The sequence below is a fragment of the Bacillus rossius genome, assembly GCF_032445375.1.
Source record: "Bacillus rossius redtenbacheri isolate Brsri chromosome 9 unlocalized genomic scaffold, Brsri_v3 Brsri_v3_scf9_1, whole genome shotgun sequence".
Classification (NCBI taxonomy): Eukaryota; Metazoa; Arthropoda; class Insecta; order Phasmatodea; family Bacillidae; genus Bacillus; species Bacillus rossius.
The window spans coordinates 12,669,438-12,693,357 of NW_026962012.1; the positions used below are offsets into that span (position 1 = coordinate 12,669,438).

Below are 23,920 nucleotides of genomic sequence, written 5' to 3' on the forward strand. Positions count from 1 at the left end.
TTCGAGATTACTGCTGGATTACAGAGTCAAACCATCAATCAATCAGTCAAAAATATCTTGTGGTGTGCTCACCATTTCACAATGCAATCCATCCTATTTATGTGTTTGTTAATATGAGGTACTTGCATATTTATTTGAAGTAAAGGTAAGTTGGGCCTAAAGGTAAGTTAATCTATAATATTGTAGGCCTACATATGCTTATGAACTTTTATTAGAGGGGGAAGAAATTTCTAAATAAATAAGGCTAACCTTCTTCAACCTGGGTGTTAAACCATTCCCTCATAGCTGGATGATCAGCTTTTTCCAAAGGAATGTTAACTCACAGCATCATATTAACAAAATCAGAAACAAATTTTTGTTTTCTGCACTTTCAAGCTTGTTTGCTTTATTCACGCTGTCGCCTATCGAGATTTGTTTAGACACGGTAGAATTTGCTTGACAAAATAATTGTCTTTTCTGTTTTGTTTTGTGTGCGTCATTTGCCACATGCTTTTTGCACGTGTCTTTGTGTGTCCAATCAACCCGCACGTTGCAGAACTTGCACATCATATTTTGTCCCGCTGATCAAAAATATAAAATCCATCCGATTTCATCTCTCTTTCGCGTCAAAGTTATCGGCATCTTAGTCATAAATTCAATTGTATCACAAAACTTACAAAATGTGGACGGAATTATTTGTAAACGCTCATAGATATGTGCACCCAAAAATGACTGCCATCTTAGCTCCATACAATTAAATTAGGTTAGAAAAATCGACACCAGTGCGCCTTGTGGCAGAAACGACCATTATTCAACACGAAAACTGTGGACAGTCAATTTTGTTATGTTGGTAGTGCGCACATATCGATTGTTGACATTTGTTAAATTTTGTTTTCATTTGCGTTGGCAATATTTACTGCTTGTAAACAGAGTAATAAAAATACGTGGATTTCAGTAACGTGTCAAAACGAAGATAATATCACGGCACTAGTCTTTCAGTCTATGTTTATTTCACGCCCATGTTTATGATGGCGTAAATAAATAGAACTTGCGCCATAAGGGCATTATTTTGTGCGAAAAAGCGTGAATTTCGCGCGAAAATGCATGAATTTTTTGCGAAAATTCGTGAATTTCGCGACTAAGCCGAAATCAAAGGAAAGTCACAAAATTCGTTTAAAGTATCAAATTTTCGCATTATTTCGTGAATTTCGCGCTTCACCATTTTTCGGGGTCTCTAACAATAACATCGCCAGTTAGATGACAAATTCTTGTTTATGTCGTTTCTTGGAACAGCTATCTTTGTAGGTGTTTCAAACACACTTTTGCAATATATAAATCTAACAGAAGACTTTAATATTTCATACTTTTTACACAGATAATAATTTTTTTCATATTTGGTTATATACACACGTTAGAAAAACAGTGCCACCATTATGCGAAGATTGTAAATAGACACTGTTAGCCAACACAACGCAAAAGCACTTGTGTTGAGCGTAATAATTTTCCGCGTGCGTGTTTTATAACGTAATTTAAAAGCCTGGAAAAAAATTTTATTGTTTTCTGACTAAATAAGTGTACCACAGCACCCGAAACTTTAAAATATTGATGAAGTGCAGCACGCATCGCATGTGTTGACACAAAAATGGGAAACAAATGCAACAAACTTCAAAACGGCAGCTTTCAATTGATGAGGCAGGGCCAGTGCTAAAACGAGCCAAGGAACAAAAAGATGAATTTGTACTGGAAACAGTTGAAACATTTATTGCGGCTGGAATTCCTGTTGAGAAACTGGAAAGATGCGAACTTAGGGAATGGCTAGCAAAACATGTCAGTGGTGCTGGTGATATACCTAGTGCAGACTGGGTAAGAAAAAAATATATTCCTCTTTTAAGGGAAAAGAAAGAGGCAGAGATCAGAAAAAAAGTGGCAGACCAGAAAGTCGTAATTATGGCAGATGAAACCACAGATAAAGCAAATAACTGTGTGTTCAATATTCTTTTCCAGATACTGCAACCAGGGGCAGAACATAGCATTTTACTTGGAGCATCATGTGTACTTGAAGCTGCTAAAGCTGTCAACTGCTCGAAAGCTGTGATTGACATATGCACCAAGTATGAAATCAAAGAAGAAAACAGTTGCATATGTAACTGACGGTGCTAGATATATGACCAGATCTGCAAGCACTTTGAAAGGTATATTTGGTGAACATGTATACCACGTGCAGTGCTGGGCACATAAAATCAATCTGGTAGGGCAGATCTGGCAGAACAGTTTGGAGGATTTAAACCTCTTTGTTATCAAAGGTAAAAAATGCTTTTTTGAACACACGAAAGAGACGGCATGCCTAACTCAACTTTTTGAGGGGCAAGAATGGAAAAGATAACGTGAAGATGTTTCCAATGCCCATTGTGACACGATGGAACACGTGGTTTCATGCTGTTTTCTACCTGGCTGATCACCTGCATAACATTGTTAGCTTCTTCGAACAATTGAGTGAAGAAAATAATGCTGGTGTGAAATTCATAAAGGGACTGCAAGAAACTGAGATAGAAGCCCTTGAAGCTCAGTGTGTGTTTGTCACTGAAAATTGTGCCAGCTTTGTTGACACAATAAACTTTTTGTAGGGATCCACCTACCCTACTGCCCACCTCCTATATTCAAAGTTTCAGAAGCTTCAAATTTCATTGGAAGTTCTAACAAAATGAATTTTTCCAGAGGCTGTTGAAAAGTTACTGAGAAAAAAGAAAAGTATTCAGTCTGCAGCCTTGAAAGAACAGTTCAAACAGACATCACAGCTTAGCTTACTAAAGCTACATGATTTTGTCTCAAGTGATCCTTCTCATACACTTTTTTGTGATACTGATGCCCTGCTGAACCCCAAAAATTTAGGTTTATTGTGTGTATGTTTTTTTGCAAATGTAAGTAAAATGCTTTTATTTTTATTACTTTCAATTGATTAAACTTTAATGACCAGTTACTGATATTTATGACACTAATTTTGAGGTTAAGCAATTTTACTAAAGCATTCCAGCCACGCAGGTTGCCAGCGAGACGCTTCTCTTCTGCTGGAAACACTATCTCCAATCGTAGAGCTAATTTAACTCCTGAACGTGCAGAACAAATTATTGTTCTGCATGATAGATTAAAGAACAGAATTTAATACTCTGTGACAATCTCTCTCAGAATTATTGTGAGGAAAAGTGGAGATGTTGAAACAATGTGAATGTACTTTTCAAACAACATTATTTTTGGTGCTAAGTTTGTTGAAGCTCAGTAAGGACTCCAGAAAAATTGACAAGGATGAAATTTTTCCAAAGATATGTTACATTTACACAAACATATACTTGGTTATGTTAGTTGGATGATATCAGTTACTAATGAACCAATGGAAACAGGTAAGATTCAATGGAAAAAAATGTTTTTTTTTTTCCCTCTAGCAGTGCGAAATGTAAACACACTCTGTAAATAGTTACCCAAAATTAATAAGCCCACTTCATTTTAATACTTTATTCAAACATTATACTAAGTTTAAGATAAAAATAATTTGCCAAAGGTGTAACTGTACCAGAAAAGCTCGAGCTCGGCTCGAAGTAAAATTCTTAGGCTCGCAGACCTCTAGTTATTTATAGAAAAAATCCTAACCGCTAATCTGTACTAAAACTGAAATTTCTCAAGAAAATTTTTTTATCTTTATATACACTTATACCAGAAATGTACCAAACTACATGTGATAAAGTCAAGGGACTTTTAGTGCAAGCAGAATACATCTCACTTACATTAGATATGTGGACATCATCTGTTAAAAGCATCGGGTTTGGGTTCGAGATTCGGCAATTCCAGTCTAGGATTTGAGTTAGGATTCGGATTCGAGGAAATCAGGATTCGCCCCATCCCTAGTTTTTATACTTTCCTCTAATACACAATCTACGCCCGTAATATTTATTTACTTTGAACAATGTCTTAATTTACTTTGAGTAAAAATTGTAAATATTAATAAAATGGGTTACAATTACATTTACTATCATGGATCTTAAATCTCCTAAATAAATCATAAAGGCGATACCAAAAAAATCTGAATTTTTATGACGATAAAGACGAAATCTCAAAATATTTAGGACGGAATTTCCCAAAAAATAAAACCCTAAAATCTTGGCTCTACTTATAAAGCTGTAACTAGGTCCGTGAGAATATCTAAAATCTCAAATGTCAAAACAAATACATAATTTATCATTTATTTGATTGAATTTCAAAACCTTAAATTTACAAATAATGTTTATTCAATCATGAATCATGAATATTGCAAATCACCTTGAGGAATTACTCACCTTGAAGTTCAATTTGTTGTACTAATTAAATGTGTAACAAACCCAGTTTCAATACATTCATGGGCTAAATATAACTCAACATACTTTATTTCAGCATGTGCAGTGATCACATGGCTAAACAACTTTTTTTATGGAATTTTTTTTCAATTACTTGAAAACAAGTTAACAATAAGCAATTTGCGACCATTCTATTCCTAAAAATCCGAAAAGGTATTTATTTTATAGTTGTGTTTTTACAACTATAACCATTAACTTAAAATCTTCATTTTTGCACAATATAATATAACTACAAGTATCACTTTTAAACTATAGCATGAAACAGAAAAAAAAATCCCCATTCTTTACTATTTGAATTTGATATTAGTATTCTATTTGAGGATATTTTGGTGTTTGTAATTAAATTAGGATATTCACACAGGCCAACAACTGAAATAAAGAAACCTGAGTCCATTTTGTTTAAATGAAAAACATTTGCTATTAGTTAAAAAGAAGAAAAAACCATAAAACTAAGTCACAAGTATCTCCTCCCAGATTTTAGAATGAATATGATAACTTTACAGGTTTTAATGTCAAGAAGTTTTTCATTTAGCTTTAAAAAATAATTTTTTTTGCATCAAGATTTTTTTTCAAGATTTGACTAAGCTATTTGTACTTTCAAATAATAAAACAAAAACTGTATTCAAAGTGCAAACTCACTTGCCAGCCTGAGTAAGTTCATCTTCCGACTGGATGAGATGCCTGATGTCGTCTGGTGTCAAGTTTTTCAAGATATCTTCCAGATACTGTACACACAAAGTAAAACATGTTCAAAAATAAGTTTTCAGTTGCACTTACAATTATACTGGATAGAAATAAGTTTTGTCTTAAAAACAAATAAGTCTATTTTAATGTGGATAAATATGTATAATAACATAATAAGATAGTTTCAATACTAATGTTCTTTAATGAAATAAAATCTAAACGCAGAACTTTTCATGAAAATAAAACAAAACATGAAATTTTTTCATTAACTTCATCTTTCTTTATCTTTATGATTTTTTAATAACAGAAAATATATTATTTAATTAAAAATAAATACACAATATTTGCAAATCAATAAACTCATAAAACTTAAAACACATTTTAAGGGGTGTGTGAAACTTCACAAAGTCTAAGCTGAATCTGTGATTTTTTTTTTTTCACTTAGAATTTGGGAGTACAGTGAAACCTCTTTAATACAAACCTGAAGGGACCTAAAATTTTGCAGTTTGTATTAACGAGGTTTGTATTAACAGGTGCATATGCTCACATTAATAATAATCGACAAAATCAAGTATTGATTTTTTACTCGAAAATTAGTCAAATAGAGAAAGAGGCTTGAAAAATTCATTGATTTTTTTCTGCACTTTTTTAGTTGCATAAATGTCCTTTACTGCACTGCAAAGTTCGTCGAAGGAAGACAAGACATCAGTGTCTACAACACTAGCAGCCAGAACATTTTCCAAGACAATTAATGCTGAAGTGGACTTCACTCTAAGGATTTTTTAAAAATATTTCAACCTCAAAATTAGTGTCAGAAATATATCAGTTACTTGTCATTAAAGTTAAATCAGTTGAAAAATAAATAAAAATGGAAGTATTTTACTTAATTCAATTTACACTTGCAAAAAAAAAACATACACACAATAAATCTACATGGAAATTAAAGTCTTTTTCAATATCCTGAAGTCTGAAATATGTTTACTCATGTCATCAAATGTAGAGCTGTACTGAAGAAGCCGATTTTGCCAATATTTAGTTGAATCGGCATTTCTGCCGACTTCCGATACGCTTGTTAATTTTCGGCCGATATTACTGAAAAACGAGAGAGACTGCCATAACCTAAAAATCCACGATTACCCTTTTCGCTTTTCGTAGTAGTACTGCATTTTTTCAGATCGCATTATTTCTTCGCAACATGTGCCAAACGTACATATAAAAATTTAACATCCTATTTTTCAATAATGTTCTTTATTTTTAATATGTCATAAATAAATACATTACCGTCACGGTAAATATACATCTCGGTTGTTACGGTAACTGTAGTGCAAATGTGGTAGCTATCGTGCATCTGTAGTAATTATGGTATCGACAAAGAATCTTTAGTTCTTTTTATGGTAATTATCTTAGGATAACAATTGGGTTTGTACTGTAGTTATGGTACATCATCCAATTTCTTCGTAAGTTGTTGTTCATTTGTCTTTTCTTCATATTTACGTGCTCCATTACTTGGCTGCAGATTTAAGTTGATTTTTACTACTGTATACTATCGTTACTGTTTTTATGACGGTTTCTTTCTAAGAAATGGTTATTTCTGCAAAATCTTTATGGCAGGGCTGCCACCACTTTAAAAACAATGTCCTTGATTGAAATGTGAAATATCCTGTAATATCCTTGTTTTGAATATAAAATATCCTGTAAAATCCTGTACGTTAAAAAATACAAAAAAATATGCAATTTTTATGAAAATTACTTGATCATAATGTATGTAACTATACTTCAATCAAAACAATTCAATTTTTAACACTTTATACAAGTATTTACCACACACACACATAGCCTACACTTCACCAATGGCAGTATTTAAATATCACTTTTTCAGATGTTTTGCCCTATTCCTCATTTCTACTGTTGGCTGGAATTCTGCCATATTCTTCCTAGAAGAGATATGCAACAAAGCATTTAGCATTGGCGATTCAAGACATGACCTGTGCGCTGTCTTGATAAGGTTGAGCTTATTAAATATCCTTTCCACCCCTGCATTGCTGTGTGGAAGAATAAGCATTGCCTTTGCAAGTTTACAAAGCAGTGGAAAACATGTTTTCCCATTAATTTCATACTGTGACACTTTATGCCAGGCCTGCCACCAAATTGGGTTCCTAAATCCTCATTACAGCATTTTAAAATCCTGTAAAATTTATAGCCGTAATTGACATAATTTATTTTTCGCGGTAATTTTAAATATACATTGCATTCCAAAACATAATTTAAAAAAAAATCAAATGAATGTAAAAAAATTGTTAAGATTTGCCACTTACATTAAAAAACTAATAAATGGTATCAAAATAAAATGAAAAGAAATTTAAAAATTTCTCTTCAGTATAGGCTTTGGTGCTTTTCTTATTTACAAACTATAAATACATCCATACAACTGAAGTTATTTATAAGTTTAAAAAAAAAAAATGTATTTCACATCATTAACTAGCTACTTTTTCATGTTCTGTGCTCTTTTCCGCATCTCGTCAGTGGGCTTGAAAGCCAGACCTGCAGATGTTCTCATTCTGCAATGCAACAGCACATTTAACATTGGTGATTCCATTGACGATCTGTGAACAGTTTTAACCATCTTGAGATTGCTGAAAAAACCCTTACCACAGCAGTTTCTCCAGTTGCAGCACCACTCAAAGCCATTACTTTGTACAGATGAGTTTCAACAATCTCAGATGGAAAGAACCTTGCTAACACTACAACCTGCCTAGTGACTGTAACATCAGTTGATTCATCAATCATCAGTGTAAAAAATTGTGTTTTCATTGCATAGGTAACATAATCTGCAGCTGATGTACCCAAAAGTTGAATAATTATCTGGCTAGTTTTAGTGCAAGAACAAGGAAAGTTTCTTGCAATTTCACTATCTGGAAACATTTGAGGGACAAGTTTCGTGAAATTATCACTGAGTTTCACAGATAAATTGTTTTCACAAATAGAGCTGGGCCGATCACCTATTTTGCCGATCATGCCGATGCCGATCATCTGCTGCCGATCTTGCCGATCTTCTGAGCCGATTAGAGCCTTTCAAGTACCTCTGATTACACGTTGCTTTTGACGGATCACTATAAACGGTGAAATATTCCCAGACAAAACTACTTTTCATTGACATGATTACTTAAAAATCACAACATAAATTTCACGGACTAGCGATTATACAGGTAAGCCCGGAAGGTCTTGTCAAGCTTCTCAGACACCAGCGTGCAGCTGGGTTAAGGCCAAGGTCATATGACGTAACATCTCCCGAGGCTTACTGCGCCTTGGCAGCAGATGGATAAAAATAGTAAACTCCCCATTATTCGTGTTCATTGGGACCCGCCAATGCCCGGATAATTGAAATTCTGTAAAAAAAAAAAAAAAAATTATAAACCCGGATAATCGGTTAACGGTAAGGGCCGCCTTCGAATTGTTGTCTCGGCTTAAAAAAATACTGCACTGCCTAGCCATTAGTTCACTGTCATTTACAGCAGCCGAAGAGAGAAAGATAAGATCGTGCTGACCTTGTACACATAAATTTTGGGTAGCTCCCCACCCCCCTCCACCCCTTCGACCAGCCGAATGCCAGACAGACACGTCACTCGCCAGGCGCCTGCCGTGCGTTGGCGGGCGGAAAGTAACTCAGCAGCACGTGAAACAACATTCGAACAAACGGGAGACCGGAAGCAGAAGTCAGGACATCTCCCTCAAGTTTAAAGAGTGACAAATGTGACAGTTGAAAGGGGAAGGGATGGGGGGGGGGGGGGGGGGGGCGACACAAAGGGTCGGTACAAACAGCGTTGCAGATTTTGGCGGCCCACGCGATGGCTTGCATTGTTTGCCGGCCGCCGGCCCGCGTGACGTTAATTTTAAGTGCTGACAATTTTAGTAGTGGTGCACCGATATGACTTTACCGATTACTGATTCGATTACCGATTATGAGAGGAATAATCGGCAGATACCGATTCAGTTACCGATTATAATGAAGAAATTTTTTTTAAGTGTAATAATGCACACAAAATTTTTTATTCCCATGTGAATTTAATAACAAGATTAGGTAAAATCAAGAATACAGTTATAATAACAGTATAAAAATATATAAAATACACTATTAAGTCATTGAAAAGTGTAAATTAAATTATGTAACTTCTATTTATATTTGTTATTGTAAACAACTTGAACTACAGTCTAATAATTGTAATTTACAATGGGTAAGTTTTTGTTGCGGAAAACTAGCATTATTATTGACTATCACATAAGGTTGCATCAAGAAATTACCGTTTGACAATGTAAACATGCCGCTTTATTTTGTTCACTTGAGTTTATAGAAAAATGTTTCCACACTTCACTTTTTTTCTCCCTACTCGCCATCTCACTATAATTATATAAAAATGACTAAAAACCGATACTAGCACATGTGATTTTATTTATGTTGACTGAATATATAAAATTATAAATACTTTTTCACTCTTCACGTCATACAAATAACAAACGGATAATGTTACCAAAGACGCCCATAACGAGTTTGTAAAACGCAGTGATAAAAACTAGAAGGTATCGGGACCACGATTTTGAACCGCTACTATGACTCGAAAAGATCGATTGTCATAGAATCCACTGCAACTGTTTGTGGTATTTTGATTGCGTGCCATATATTTTACGTCTCTGGCTATAGGTAATGTACAAGGCCACTAAACAAAAGGCGAAACGTAAATAAACGTGTAGGAAAAATGTCTTTTTTATTGTTCGATGCAATGAGATTTATTAAACTTAACGAAATATCTGTAATTATGATATGACGGAGTTAGATGAATTTTGTAATATATACAAATATTACCGTATTTCATCCTAAAATGTGTAACAAAATATTACACGGTAAAAACCTACTTAATTACGCCGGGACGTAAATAATCGGCAAAGTAATCGTTAAGATAATCGCAGATTACGATTAATCGGTAAGTACCCATAATCGCCGATTACGATTCATCGGTATCCGCATCGGTGCACCACTAAATTTTAGCTTCTCTTTATTTTCTGCACTTTTAAATCGTCCCGGATTATCCGATTCCCGTATTAGCACGTCACGGATTAACGAGGTTCTACTGTGGGAAACAAAACTCTTCATCAACCAGGTTTTTATACAAAAGAAAGTTAAGCTCTATTTCCCGCTAAACAGGATAATAATATTAATTTCGCTAAACAAAACTTTCAATAGGCCATACTTAGCGAGAAAAAACTAAATAGATGAATTCCCGAAGAGTAGTTGTTTACTAACCACAAAACTACTAGCGCCATTAATCCGTACGAATTCCGTCGCGCGACGCGCGTCACTCTAATCTCTGGCGTCACATAACCAACCTAAACAACAGTCGCCATTCGCCATTCCGGTAATATTAACCGTAAATTGTAAACAAATACATAGTTTTCGGTTCGTAAATGATAAATGACTTTGCAAATAGTATAATGGAAAATTATTTTACCGAAAGTACCGTAAATATACGTGGAAATTGATACTTAGGTATGTAACTGTTCAATGTTTATAAAACTTACGGTATTTGTTTACTTTATTGGTATATTTTTTTCGTGTGTGGTTAGTTTTAAATTATTAAATCCTATTATTTTTCGATGAATAATCAAATTTTCTTCCCGAAAAGTACCGTAAACAAACATGGAAAGTTGTTAGGTATAGGTAATTATTCAATGTTATAAGTTTGCAGTAGGAGACCAATGATCGGCTCAAATAATCGGCTACGTTTTGCCGATCATTATGATCGGCAAAATTAACAAAATCGGCCGATTATTACGATCGGGGATCGGCATCGGCCCAGCTCTATTCACAAACGAAGTTCGCCCATAACAGTTCCGCATCAATTATTTTATTTGGTTTGGTTACAAAACTCGTCAAAGAACAACTCTGATCAGCAGCTCGTTGGTTTTTCGCATGAACTTGCGTCTTCAAGCCGCCCTTTGTCACGTTCAGTTCCGAGTTGCAAGTCGAACAAAGGGCGGAAAATTCCGTTTTGCCACGCCTCAATCATTTCAATTCTTGCTCCCATTCTTTACGATAACGCTGTTTATAAAGTGACCTGACTGGCGAAGCCTTACGTTTTTTCTCCATTACAATCAGCTAAGACAAAAACTACTACTTAAATCACGTAAGAAGTTTGTAAACAAATGCCGCACCTAAAACATTGTAACGGCAAAAAAATCAAACAATGTTTACTGACGCCATGACACTTCTTAACGTTTAACTCAACAAACAAAAAACATTTCCCCCGAAACCATAGATATTGTACTTCATGAAACGCTATTTGGGAGTAAATGTTTTTGGTTTGTGGTTAAACGATTGGAAGTTCCATGGCGCTACACGTAATGTTTGTGTTTGCTTTACTGTTGGATGCTTGTATGGTTTGACAACTTCAAATAGGTAGTTGAATGTAAATATTTACACGAATGAAATTCAAAAATGAAAATATCGGCGAAGCATCTTAAATATCCGTGAATGTCGCCGTTTATCCGTTAGTCCGTTTTAAGCTTCAAATATCCGTGAAAACGGATAAAATCCGTAAAAACGGCAGGCCTGCTTTATGGTTAAACGATCATCTATTATAATTTATAGTGACGGGACCACATATTTTGTACGATCAATGCGGACAAAACGATAATTCGAACATCGGTACAAGCGGACTTTTTTAACCTTAGTTGTATGGCAATTTTGCCGGAACCGTAGAAAGTATACGATAAACAGGGACAATCGATACATGCGAGTTCGATAGATAGAGGTTTGACTGTAGACCATTTACCATACAAATTATTTGCCGTTAACAGAATTATAGTGAAGCTGCGTGCACGTGATTAAAGTGTGCGATTCTTGTTCTAAAATTTCATTCGTTTTATCCGATAATAAAACAATAGTACACTACGTGAGCGGACGTGAGGTTACTTCGTAATACATAATAACGAATATTTCGTATTAACCGTATTGATTGACATTAAATATGCTATCCCAGTCTGAAGGGGAATTAAAAGTGTTCAAATAAACGTGAACTTTGAAATAACCGGTATTTTATTAACGAGGTTTCACTGTATTCAAAAACTGGCAAAGATTATGGAAATTTTTTTAAACCGCAAAATAAAATAAAAACAACTTTTTTTTTTTGATAACTAACACCCAAGTTATTGGCAATCCCCATTTTAATAAAAAGACTTGAATTTAATAAAACGTTAGAAAAATTGAGAACAGAACTTTCTACACTGTAGGTAACACAGCACTAAAATGCTGGTTTGAAATTTCAGTTTTCAGAACATCTAAATCCAGATTGTTGGAAAACAAAAGGGTTTAAAAGGTTATTTTAGGAATCATCTTTCATTAATTAATTATTTAGAGTTTGGTCAGTTACAAAAATACACAGGTTTCAATTCTCATAATAAGAATTATATTCTTGTGAAGCTCCTTTCGAGCACCACACAGCTTTATGGTTCACTTGTGTGACGATGCTCCGTCGTGTGAGTGGATGCAGGGCACTATCTGTTAGCGAGTAATAAATATTTCCCGCTCTCATTTCATCACCTTCAGAATAAAATTTACATTCACGTGACCTGACAACTTGTATCTAGAGATGGAAACTAATTATGGCCAACTCCTCATCTTGACCCTCATAAACAGACGACAGTTCCGACCGACCAGACACACCGCTGTGTTCCACTCTCTCTCTCTTCCTCCCAACCTGATGCCTCTTTTGAGTGCTGTTGCAATATCAATGGTTTGGCTAGTTGAATTGAAGATGCAACCAGGGCAGTCACCTCGTCCCGGGAGTGCTGCTGTTGGCGCAAGTGTTTCATGCGCTCGTGCTGGCTGAGCAGCATGGTGTAGAGGCGCCTGTCGAAACACAGTGGGTCTCGGGTCCCCCACTTCTCCCCAAACTCCTCCTGCTGGGCGGGCGTCAGCTTGGGGATCTGGAACCCTGCGATGTTCATCAGGTCCCGCACCAGGGGCCCCTTCACGGCCAGGTCCAGCGGCGAGGACGAGTGCAAGGACGGAGAGATGTTCACCTGCACCACACACCACCATCAGCACTTCAAGACAGCATCGATGAGCCATTTTATAACATTACGTGACTTCAAAATAATACTGCGGATTGCAGGCAAGATCAAATAATAAAGAAGTTTTATAACTACAGATGCATTATGCAAGTTAAAAATACATTAGTGTAACTGTAACAGCAATACATTAAAATTAAGGGGCTCGTCTGGTCAAGGTTATGTGTGTTAGTGTGGCGCGATAAGCGCGACGCTCGCTGTGGCTTCTAGTGTGGTATCGCCTCTAAGCACAAGGCTGTGAACAGGTAGTACACAGTCTTCTCGTCATCCATAGGACCATTGTGAAATCTGAGCAGTAACCATAACATTATATGGTGGAGAAATGAAGATAAAGATGTAATGCAAGTCCCTAAGTGTTTTTCAAATATCTGTACTGGTTGTTTTAGGCCTAAAAGTAACTCTGAAAACATGCCTTTTAGCCATTCTAACTCTTCTAAAAATACAGTTTAAAACATTAATCTTAAATCAAAAGTACTTTTCGGCCCTCAACAAATTTTTTAGAGATGGGTCGAGTCTTGGTTTATCGAGTCGAGCCGAGCCGAGTTGGGTCAGATTGACTCGACTCGAAAACCGAGTCTCATATTTTATCAAGTTCAAGACTCGAAACACGTTTCGAGTTAAGTACCAGCATCGTGACATTACAGCACTTTATTATAGGTTGTCTTGACGTTTTCGCCAAGTCATTAATACAGCAAGAAATGATAATGACCTTTAAACAAAACAAATCCCGTGCAAACCTAACCTTGCCCGCTACCGTGCTACGGCGCTATAATAGGTACAAGTGCAACCAAACCTAGGCCTACCACTACCTTCATTTATGAACGTGACGTCGTAACGTGATTTTGTCGATAGTGGCGACAGTTTATAGGACAAAATTATGTCACATGACCATTTTATATAAAAAAAAATGCTTGGAAAACAGCGTGCACTGTTTTCATTTTGTTTTTCATCCTGCGTTTACTTCAAATACGGTACCGCATTTGTTTACAAAATACGTCAATGGATTTTCACTGAAGAAAAATTTGTTGCAAAACGCACATATATTAATAATCATCACGTTTATCGTGCCCCGTTTATAATAACTCGTATAAACAAGAGATTTCCGTAACCTAAAAATAAAAACATAAAACAATTATATTGTAATATTTAGTCAATAACACCAAACCGTGATGCGTGAAAATGGCTGCGTGTTAGGCCAGCCAGCCTTGCATTTTGGAACTAAATTTAGCTGTGCTCCGCTACGCAGCACTGCGTTACAATAACGTTTAGGATAAAATACTTTCTTTTTGTTTGAATAAAATATAATAATAACAACGCTCATGCATTTTATTTGGCAATCAGTTACTGATCGCCAAATCAAATGCATGAAATATTTATTTAAAAACATATTGATATTCTTGTAGTTGTAACAAGTTCCGGGCGAATAATCTTGCCGCGGAAAGTGTATTTACATTGAGAATGTGATAATGTGACAAGGCCTATATCCATTGAGCTGTTTGTTCATGTGGGGATCTGCCGGTGGATCGGAAAAAAAAAAGATACGTAACTCGGGAAGCCTTCTTTCCACAGACGAAAGAGCCAAACTCCCGATCGTACATCTTCGTTTTTTTTTTTGTTTATTGTAAATAAATATGGCGGTGTTGATAAAAGGAAATACCATAAACAAGGCAACGGTATTTATTTGTACGCCGCCATATTTTTCGTTTGCAGTGTGTCCGTGAATGTTTATTTTGGACAACATATGATAACTATGGTAAATTAGGTTAGGTTAGCTACATTATAAATACTTTAAAACATTGTGGACGGTTGATATGGTTAGGATAGCTACATTAAAGATACTGTGAAATCATGTTGAAATAAAGCTTAGTTTTTTATATTTAAATAACATAATGATTTGAATTAATCATTTAAAATATTTAAATAACATAATGATTTGCTAATTAATCATTTAAAATATTTAAATAATGCAGATGCATCTTGGATACACAATTTTTATATCAATGGGTGTTGTAATATTTTATTTATCATATTCGACGCAAAAAATTATAAAATTATGAAACTCGAACTGACTCGACCTCTTCAAAAATTTTGTGACTCGAACTCGACTCGACTCGAAATATGAATTGCTAAACTCGGCTCGACTCGACTCGAAGCCAAAAAACCTCAACTCGTCCATCTCTAGAATTTTTAAATACTTTTCGTAAACAGACCCCACTCAGATACATTGAGTAGTTTTGAAATCACGTTGTTTTTCTTTAAGCTCTGCAGACGGGGCCCTTAAAAGAGAGCAAAAAAGTTGTACAATATGACAGACTGAAATAGAAACAGTTCATACAAAGTCACTATCAGTTATTGTACGTACTTCTAATAGCCAGGGCTTCAGTTCATGATCCAGCAGCACATCAATACCAAACAGTTCGTAGGAGCAGTATCTTGAAACAAGATTAGCCTTTGTCATCTGGCCGATTGATGATTCACCACTGATGATAGTCTTGATGACTAGGTCCACCAAAGAATGCCACAGCATCTTCACATCCACACCACCTTTCGCTAGGTAAGCCCACAGAGTCTTCACGGTCCTACAAAACATGACAGATATAAAGTAAAGGAAAACTAGTATGTAAGCAACAAATGTCCAACAAAAATAATACTGTGGCTTCAATATTCTCTAAATCTGGCACAGCCATGGGCCTATTCACATGGAAGAGAGTTTTATTTGTTAAATCAGTGTTTGTTATTCAAATTTTTTCCCCATTAACTGACTTATTTTGTACTAGCTGACAACTAGCGGCTTTGCTCACGCAATTTCAGAGTATTGCTGATATGTGATATCTTACCATTGAAAAAAAAGTATGTGATTTATTACAAACATATTAACCAAAGAAATAGGCACAATACATTTTCAGGTGCACTAAAGATTTAAATTTATAACAAAACCATTAAAGAATTATATTTTATGAAGTGTTTAAGCATAGGCCTTTTTAATTTTTAATACAGATCAAATATCTAATTTTATAACTTCTGTTTCAGTTGTTTGTGGGTATATTTTACCTTGAGGAGATTAAACTTACCTCCTTTTCATTTCACGAGATAGACAATTTAAAAATTGTTAAACATGCTCCTGTTACTTTTTAATTAATTTTGTGCCATAGTTTACACAAACACTTTAATTTATTAAGATTAAAACTATGCTTAGAATAATTAAATAATTTAACATTATTGCAAATACTGTACCTATCATTATTTAAGGATATTTGATACAGTCACATATTTATTTGAAATGTAAAGTACAGATATCAAATTTCTTAATTTAAAAATTCATAAATAAGTAAATATGTCAATATCCATTAATAGGGCCACGATTATATGGTGAGTCGCAAAATCGCGAAATTTTCCGCAAATTTATATGGAAAATGTGAAAAACGTAATTTTTAGGAAAAACAGCTAAATAACACCGAAATTACACAATACAAGTCTCTTATATTTTAATGTGAAAAGTCATGAAGCGAAAACTACATACACTAGAACCCCGATTTTACGTATGCTCACGGTTCCACGGATTGCATTCGTAAAATCGCTGCCTTCGTAAAATCGAGGGTTGCCCATTTTGACCCCCCACCAACCAGAAGAAAAAGATTGGTTTACGTTTGTATTAAATGTTTCTAGTATTATTCGTGTGTATTTGGTCATAAAAATAATATACTTTTAAATATTATTACTATTAACGCAACAAAAAGAAAACCCCCGACGGAAGCGTGTGAACAAGGAATGTGTGCTGACCCGCCTCGCCAGCCGGCCGCCGGCGCCACGCAGACGGGCGACCGCTCACTCACTCGCCTGCCCGCCACCTGCCTTCCCTTCCCATCCCCGCGCTGGGCTACCGTCTGTAGCGTAACATTAAAGATTATTTAATGTTTGCTGCGCGACAGGATACCACGTTATTTAAACCTGCCCGCCTTATACAAACTGTTATTTCTACGATTACGTGAATAGTCACATCTTCCAGTTGTGAACAGTGTGGAATATTAATGCTAATAGCAACAGAAGCTTGATAGTCAAGACTTGCCCGGGTCCTGGTTGATAAGCTGGAAGAATTTCCTGCCTTGCATTTCTACGTGCTTCCCCTAATCAGCTTTAGGGCGCCGTCTGGTCAGCGTGTGTGTTAGTGAAGCGGGATGATACGAGCGACGCTCAATGGTAGTTCTAGCGCGGTAAAACCTCTAAGTGCAAGGCTCGTTCCCGTCAGATAACTGTGAAATTTGAGCGGTGACCGTAACATTATATGGCGGAAAAATAAAGATAAAGGTGTAATGCATTTCCCTCTGATACTTTCAAGAAATTTGTAACGTTTTTTTTTACACCTAAAACTTCGAAAACATGCCTTTTAGCCATTTTATGTCCTCTAAATCCTCTTGATCCGATATCAAAAGAACCAGTTGGGCATTAACAAATTCTTAAATGCTTTTCGTAAACAGACCCCAGTCGGATATCTAGTGTAGTTTGGAAATCGCGTAGGTTTTTCTGTCTGTGCGCGGCACACGACTGTAGTTGCAGTGCGTCACGCGCCGAGAATATTGTCCGGCAGGAAGGGTGAGTATAGTTCATTTGCTGTAAAAATGAATACTTTTACGGCACTGCTAAATTTTTCCATTAAAGAAATTTTGAAGTTTCAGTGATTTTCCAGCAGAAATAATGTTGTGTAACTAACAAACAAATTGTATCAAAACAATTGACGGTAAATGGCTGTCGCGGGGGCCCTTAATTTTTTTTTTTTTCATTTTACCACCGGACTATATAAACCTGGCTTTCGTCGAACGCAGTTTGGTGAAGGGGAGGAAGGATGTTGACAGTTTCACATGCCAAAGGACGTTGAGGGAGGAGGGGGAGAGAGACACGATGGTTTGTATGCCTGGGAGGGATGAACCTTGAAGCCCTCAAACGTCGACTCTGAACGGTCTTTTTCAAAATACTCTTTAATTGTTAGTGACAGAAGAAGATCGCTGAAGCCAGAAAATGCAGAACTTTTAACAATGGTAGCATTTTCGTAATTTTTGTGTAAAAGTATGCATAGTGAAACTTTCTGCAGTTTCTTATTTTAATGTGTCATCCAAAAAATTGGAACTGTGATGACCTGATGAGCGATGGTACTTTGTAAGAGAAAATGTTTAACCAGAACATTAAAATGTTGATTACATGTGATTCTAAACAACACAATAGACCCAACTGCTATTTTTTTATGTCACAATCGTGAAATATATTGTGTAAGGACCATGAATAGCTTAAAAAACCCATATTTTTTAAAAGACGAAAAACGACGAAATGTGTGGTTTTAAATGACGAAATCAGGTTCAAAATAAAACCATATAATCTTTGCTCTATCCATTAACAAAAAAAAATTAAACTCATCAACTTTATTTCTTCTTTTTACCAAAGTTGTACACTCCAAAACAATTATTATAATCAACTTACATTTAAATTTATCTTGCCAACACTGATTGCAAATGCGAGCCTGAACTAACGCATAACTATTGTCGTAGTACACACCATGAAAGAGTGAGGGCCATCAAATGTAGTTAACTCGGCACTCGACAGAGAGCGCGCATTGCATGCAACCGGCGAGATATTGATATTCAACTACTGTAGAATCTCGTTATAGCGAGCACGGTAATAGCGAGAACACGGCTATAACGAGGTATTTTTGAGGAATTTACGGCGTGATCGCTTGAAGCGCGCTTTTGTTATTTGTCTGCTTTATCTCCACCCCTCTCGCTCGCCACTAGACATCTTGCCGTTGACGCCTGTCACATTCTTCAGCCGTGCAGTCGCCACCTAAGTGCGTGGCTTTAAAAATAGAATCCCATCCTTTCTTTCTTTTATCAAACTTCCGTTAGTTATCTGTGCCGTGTGTAGACAAAGATTAAGATTGGAACAGAAACAACGTAAGAAAGTATTTTTTACAAATTATAAATATGTATGTTTTTGTTTTTATAATTGCGTATTTTCACGTTTTTTTGGTTGTTATCTTAAAAGAGATAATATTAAAAAGCCGCTCTAATGAGATTTAATTGTTTCTTGGTTAACAAAAACTATTAATTATCAAATATTGTTAATTGTTTATATTCTTTTTATTATTATTTACGCGACGTCATACTGTACGCTGTACGCGTACGCAATACGACTGGATTCGTTGCTGCAACATAACATAGCATGTTATGCGGTATCAGAAGTAACGAATAACGTAACGATAGTTACGAGTACTACGTAATTGTTATAGTAACGAATACATACGGGTACGCATTATTTCGTTACTTTTACACCTCTAGTAGGCACTACCGTATTTATTTCCGAATCGCTAGGGCAGTTTTCTTGTAACTTTTGTTTCGGTCAGTTGTTGTGGTATCTGTCCGGGAAAGGGGTGGTGATGGTTTGAATTTAATCCCAAATTTATTTTCTAAAAAAGTTGACAGGTTTCTTTAAATGAAAAAAGTATAGTTTTCCAGCGACTATTACGTTTGAGGCATACGTGCGTTGCCGCAGACGCACTCCTGCTTTTTTGTAAGGAATTAAATCGTCGTGCTACACTAGCACCACCTGTTGGGAACATCCCGAAACCAACATGGCCGCTAGCAGACAGCCCGCGTCAATAGATAGCAGGACACTGCTGTGTCGGCCGCGGGCCAAGATGCTATACTTACGTGGCGTGGTAGGGTATTCTGGTTATTTTGACGCAATCAGTGATCGCATCCGTACTTATGGGGTATCGTTTTAAAGAGAATTCACACATCTGCTCACAGAAATTAAGATTTTGTTAATATAACCTGTTATTTTCCAATTATACAGGTTTAAACACAATTTTTATGCTATTTTCTGTTAATTTTTATTATTTGGGGGCCAAAATTTGTCCAATTCGGTTATAGCGAGGACACGGTTATAGCGAGGATCAAACCCGGAACCGTGACACCTCGCTATAACGGGACTCTAGTGTACGTGTGTGCGCTCTATACGGGAAGCAACATAACCAAACATGAATGATGCCAACTAGCACTGGCTACATTTTTATAAGCGGTACACGGCAGTGACGCAGACGAACCGATAAAGGTTATAACGTTTAAAAACGTCTTTAAAAGAAAATTTACAAATCAGGCAACTTTGTATTTCCGTTAATTAAATATGTAAGAGGTAAATTCTGAATAAATATTAAATTTATACTTTAAAATACATCATTTTATATGGAAAAGATACTTACACATAGCGCTCGGAATCTAATAGCGGAACCAAAAACATCATGCGATGTTTACGAGAGAGGTTTTTTTTACCCAAATTTTGACATCCTAAAATATAGGTGCGATAATTTTGCGCGTGCAACGATTATGCGATAAAAGATGGTATAATAATGTAAAATTACCCATACTTAATGAAAACTGTGATAGTGTAAATACGAGATAATATTCTAAAGTGTTTTCAAAACAATGGTACAATTTTATGATAGTTGCACATGTCAAATATGTATTGACTAATAAGAAAAAGATAGTCAAGTCTCGTCATGTCGAGTACAATAAACTCAAATTTGAATCGAGTTGAGCCTTATCTACTCGCTCGATTTGGCTCGAGTTTTCAAGTCTCAGCTCATCTCTCGTTATGGGTTTCAGAATGTCTGTAATATTGCTTAATTAAAATACATTCATCAGTCTGTTGTAAACAACCAAAACTGGTACACCTGGAGTTTAAAATATAAAAATGAGCTAATTATATCACAACTCCGTGAATAAATTTTTAAAAATATATTTTGCATTATTTGTGTAATGAATTGTATTTCTCAGTTCTCAAAAATTTCCTGTCCCATGTGACATGATAAAGCTTTGTGGAATTCAAATAATTTTCATTGCCTGTTTAACCACTAAAAATTTTAGAAACCAAGAAGACTTAATAAACCACATTCTTTTGTGGAAAAATCAAGTAACTTAGCAGTACATTTTAGGTTTACTGTTCTATTTTCCCCACCAAAAAGACGCATATTTTGGGGAAAAAGAAAAACAGACACATCAGTAATTGATACACAGTGTTGTACACAGATAAGTACATGCACAGTGCCTTGCACACAGATGCGACCAGAGAACCCACCACTTGTGGCCGTGGCAGGCGGAGGCATCTTCGTTCTGCGTGTAGTGGCTGCTCAGCTTGTTGATGCTGTAGTTGGTGAGGTGCATGTAGCGGTCGCCCAGGCTCGCCATGTCCGCAGAGTACTTCACTGCACACAACCCGTTCTGATCACGCTCAATCATTACTGCAGCAACAAAGTGTCAAGTGTGCAACATTCACTGGAAACTCAGGGTATAGTACATGCACTATACAATTCATGCATATAAATACAATTTACGATGTCAAAGAAGAGACATTTCGTGGATTTTGTTTGTGATTGCAATTTTCAGCTTGATTCCGATTCAGTATCATTAGTTTACAAAATTACCGAGTTCAAGATTACATAGATATATAATATTTATATTTCATATATCATGAGACAGTTGAGTAAGTTAAGATATTGTCTAATAGAGCTTTATATAAAATTTCAAAATTATACTAAGTCTGAAGTTTTTAGTACAAAATGCTCTATTTCAACACTACTCTGCTGTGCTCTAAAGAATATCAACAGATAAAAAATTAATGCGTCACTAGCCTACATGAAAATATTTTCAGTATTTTCATATTTCACTTGACATCATAGCAACTGTTAGATGAAATAAAATTCTAACTATAATTACCACTTTATATGAAAGTTATGTAGAACTTCAGCCACATTTAGATACATGCATACCTGCAAACTTGGCAAGGACACCATCAGTAAGATTTGAAAAAAACACTAAATTTTGGCGTAAATTCAACGCGATGATTGAATCAGTGTTACTCAAATATGTTCCCCAAGTCCAAAAACATTCTAAACGCTACAATATTTAATGCATGCATATCTAATACCACTAAATACCTAAATGGCCGATTAAACTGCTACACATTACAAAGAAAATTTAAAAAAAAAAAAAAAAAAAACAGAGCTTAATGCTAATAGATTAAAATATAGGTAACTTACAAAAAAAAAAATGTGTTCCACTGCACAGATTACGTAGGTAGGTACTGTTGTAATTTTGGAAAAGTCAAATGGTATATACACAATTTAAAAAATAAAGTATGTGGAGTCTAAATCGCTCACTTCTATACACTGGAATTATGCAGACATTTTGCAGTGGCCTGCTTAGCCCTCTTCAAAAATTCATGGTTAAAAACTTGTTTGTAGCAAATCTTTTGGTTATTGCTTTTCAAAATTGTAATGTCCTGTACTGTTGTGTTGCTCATTGAAAATCTAAATTCTGTTCTGTTTTTTTTTTTTTTTTTGCAATACTGAACATTCTCTCACATTCAGCATTGCTGTGTGACACAAGAATGGCCAGCATCACATGGGAAATTTTGTTATATTTTAGTTTTCCATCAGCACCAAGTATTTATCCAACTTTGGTCCAAATTGAATCAATCCTTTCATACTTGCAAAATGTGTGGTTCTGGCCTTTTTCACTTTTGGTTATGCATGGGAACAGTTCCGAATAGGCCGACCTGAACACCTGTCCATACAGTTTTTTATTCTTCGTGGACATTACGACGGCATAAAAAACATGACCAAGTTCTAACTATCTTCACATACAACCATTTAACTAAAAAATACGTACAGAACATAACCCAACAGCAATAGAAACAGCACATGCCGCCATTTCCGCCACGGAACTAGAAGTCGAAATCATGGAAATAAATTTCCCTATCGTTTGTATTCCGGGGAGAAAAAACGGAAATTATACACTACTCGCAGGAATTTTACATCTTTCCAGTTGGCGAACTTGATTTTTCCGTCCCGTATTTTTCACCTTTTCTTGTTTACGAGACAGAATACGCACGGAATACGCTGCCATAATGAAAAACAAACCAAACGTACTCCAATACCACAAAAAAAGGTTGTAAATTTGAAAAGCGTAATATATTGATTATTTCCGTACAACCGTAAAATAAATTATTTTCTGTACAAATTACGGAAAAACCGTAAAAGTTGGCAGGTCTGTACATGGATTCCACAAATTTATAAAACATTGTAAACAACTACTAAATATGATTTTCGCTAAGCTGGCCAGTCTCCTAGTCGCAGTCTGTTCCCACATCTAAGCCGATTGTGGTAGCAATTTTGTGGGTGCTGCTGCTCATTTCCAGCGAATGGTGTACAACCTGCTGAAGTCACCTCCACATTGTGACACCAAAGAACCATTTTCATTGGCCAAATGGACTGAACTTTCACTTCAACCCTCCTGCTGTGGCATTTGGGAAGCAAATTCTCAAAAGAAATCAAATGGCAATTGGACTCCAGGTATCAACATTTGAAAACTGGTCACTGTTTGCATCAAGATTTCAAGCAGAGCATTCCCCCAGTGTCACTGGACCTGTCTGATCACAGCGCACTGACCCTGGCCATTTCTTAGTTGGCAGACCGCTGCTTGCTTATCCAGGAGATGACATAACACATGAAAACATGAAGCACATTACACGTTGGAAACGGGTCTAAGCAATTTCCAACATTTATAGAACTAGTAGCAGGAATATTTACAAACCCTTCAGCAATGTACAAAGTTGACTTACGTCATTGAGGATTTTGATCTTTCCACCAGGACAACCAGTCATGAAATGGTGTTTATCTAGGGTGCTTGAAGTGTACTCTGGTCAAGATT

The 23,920-nt window shown here is 35.8% G+C and overlaps 1 protein-coding gene across 7 annotated transcripts in view; it reads right to left on the reverse strand.

Annotated features, from left to right (window-relative positions):
* Positions 1-23,920, reverse strand: part of LOC134542667 (tubulin monoglutamylase TTLL4-like) — a 118,386-nt gene that overhangs the window by 39,491 nt on the left and 54,975 nt on the right. For 4 of the 7 annotated variants that reach the window (XM_063387103.1, XM_063387100.1, XM_063387099.1 and 1 more), the window contains exons 11-14: positions 21,288-21,414; positions 15,529-15,745; positions 12,870-13,118; positions 5,001-5,086 (exon numbers count right to left, since the gene is read on the reverse strand). In XM_063387103.1, coding sequence (XP_063243173.1) covers positions 5,001-5,086; positions 12,870-13,118; positions 15,529-15,745; positions 21,288-21,414 — 679 coding nt within the window. Of the gene's footprint in view, positions 1-5,000; positions 5,087-12,869; positions 13,119-15,528; positions 15,746-21,287; positions 21,451-23,920 lie in introns of all 7 variants that reach the window. The other 3 variants (XM_063387098.1, XM_063387101.1, XM_063387097.1) reach the window with 1 other exon arrangement.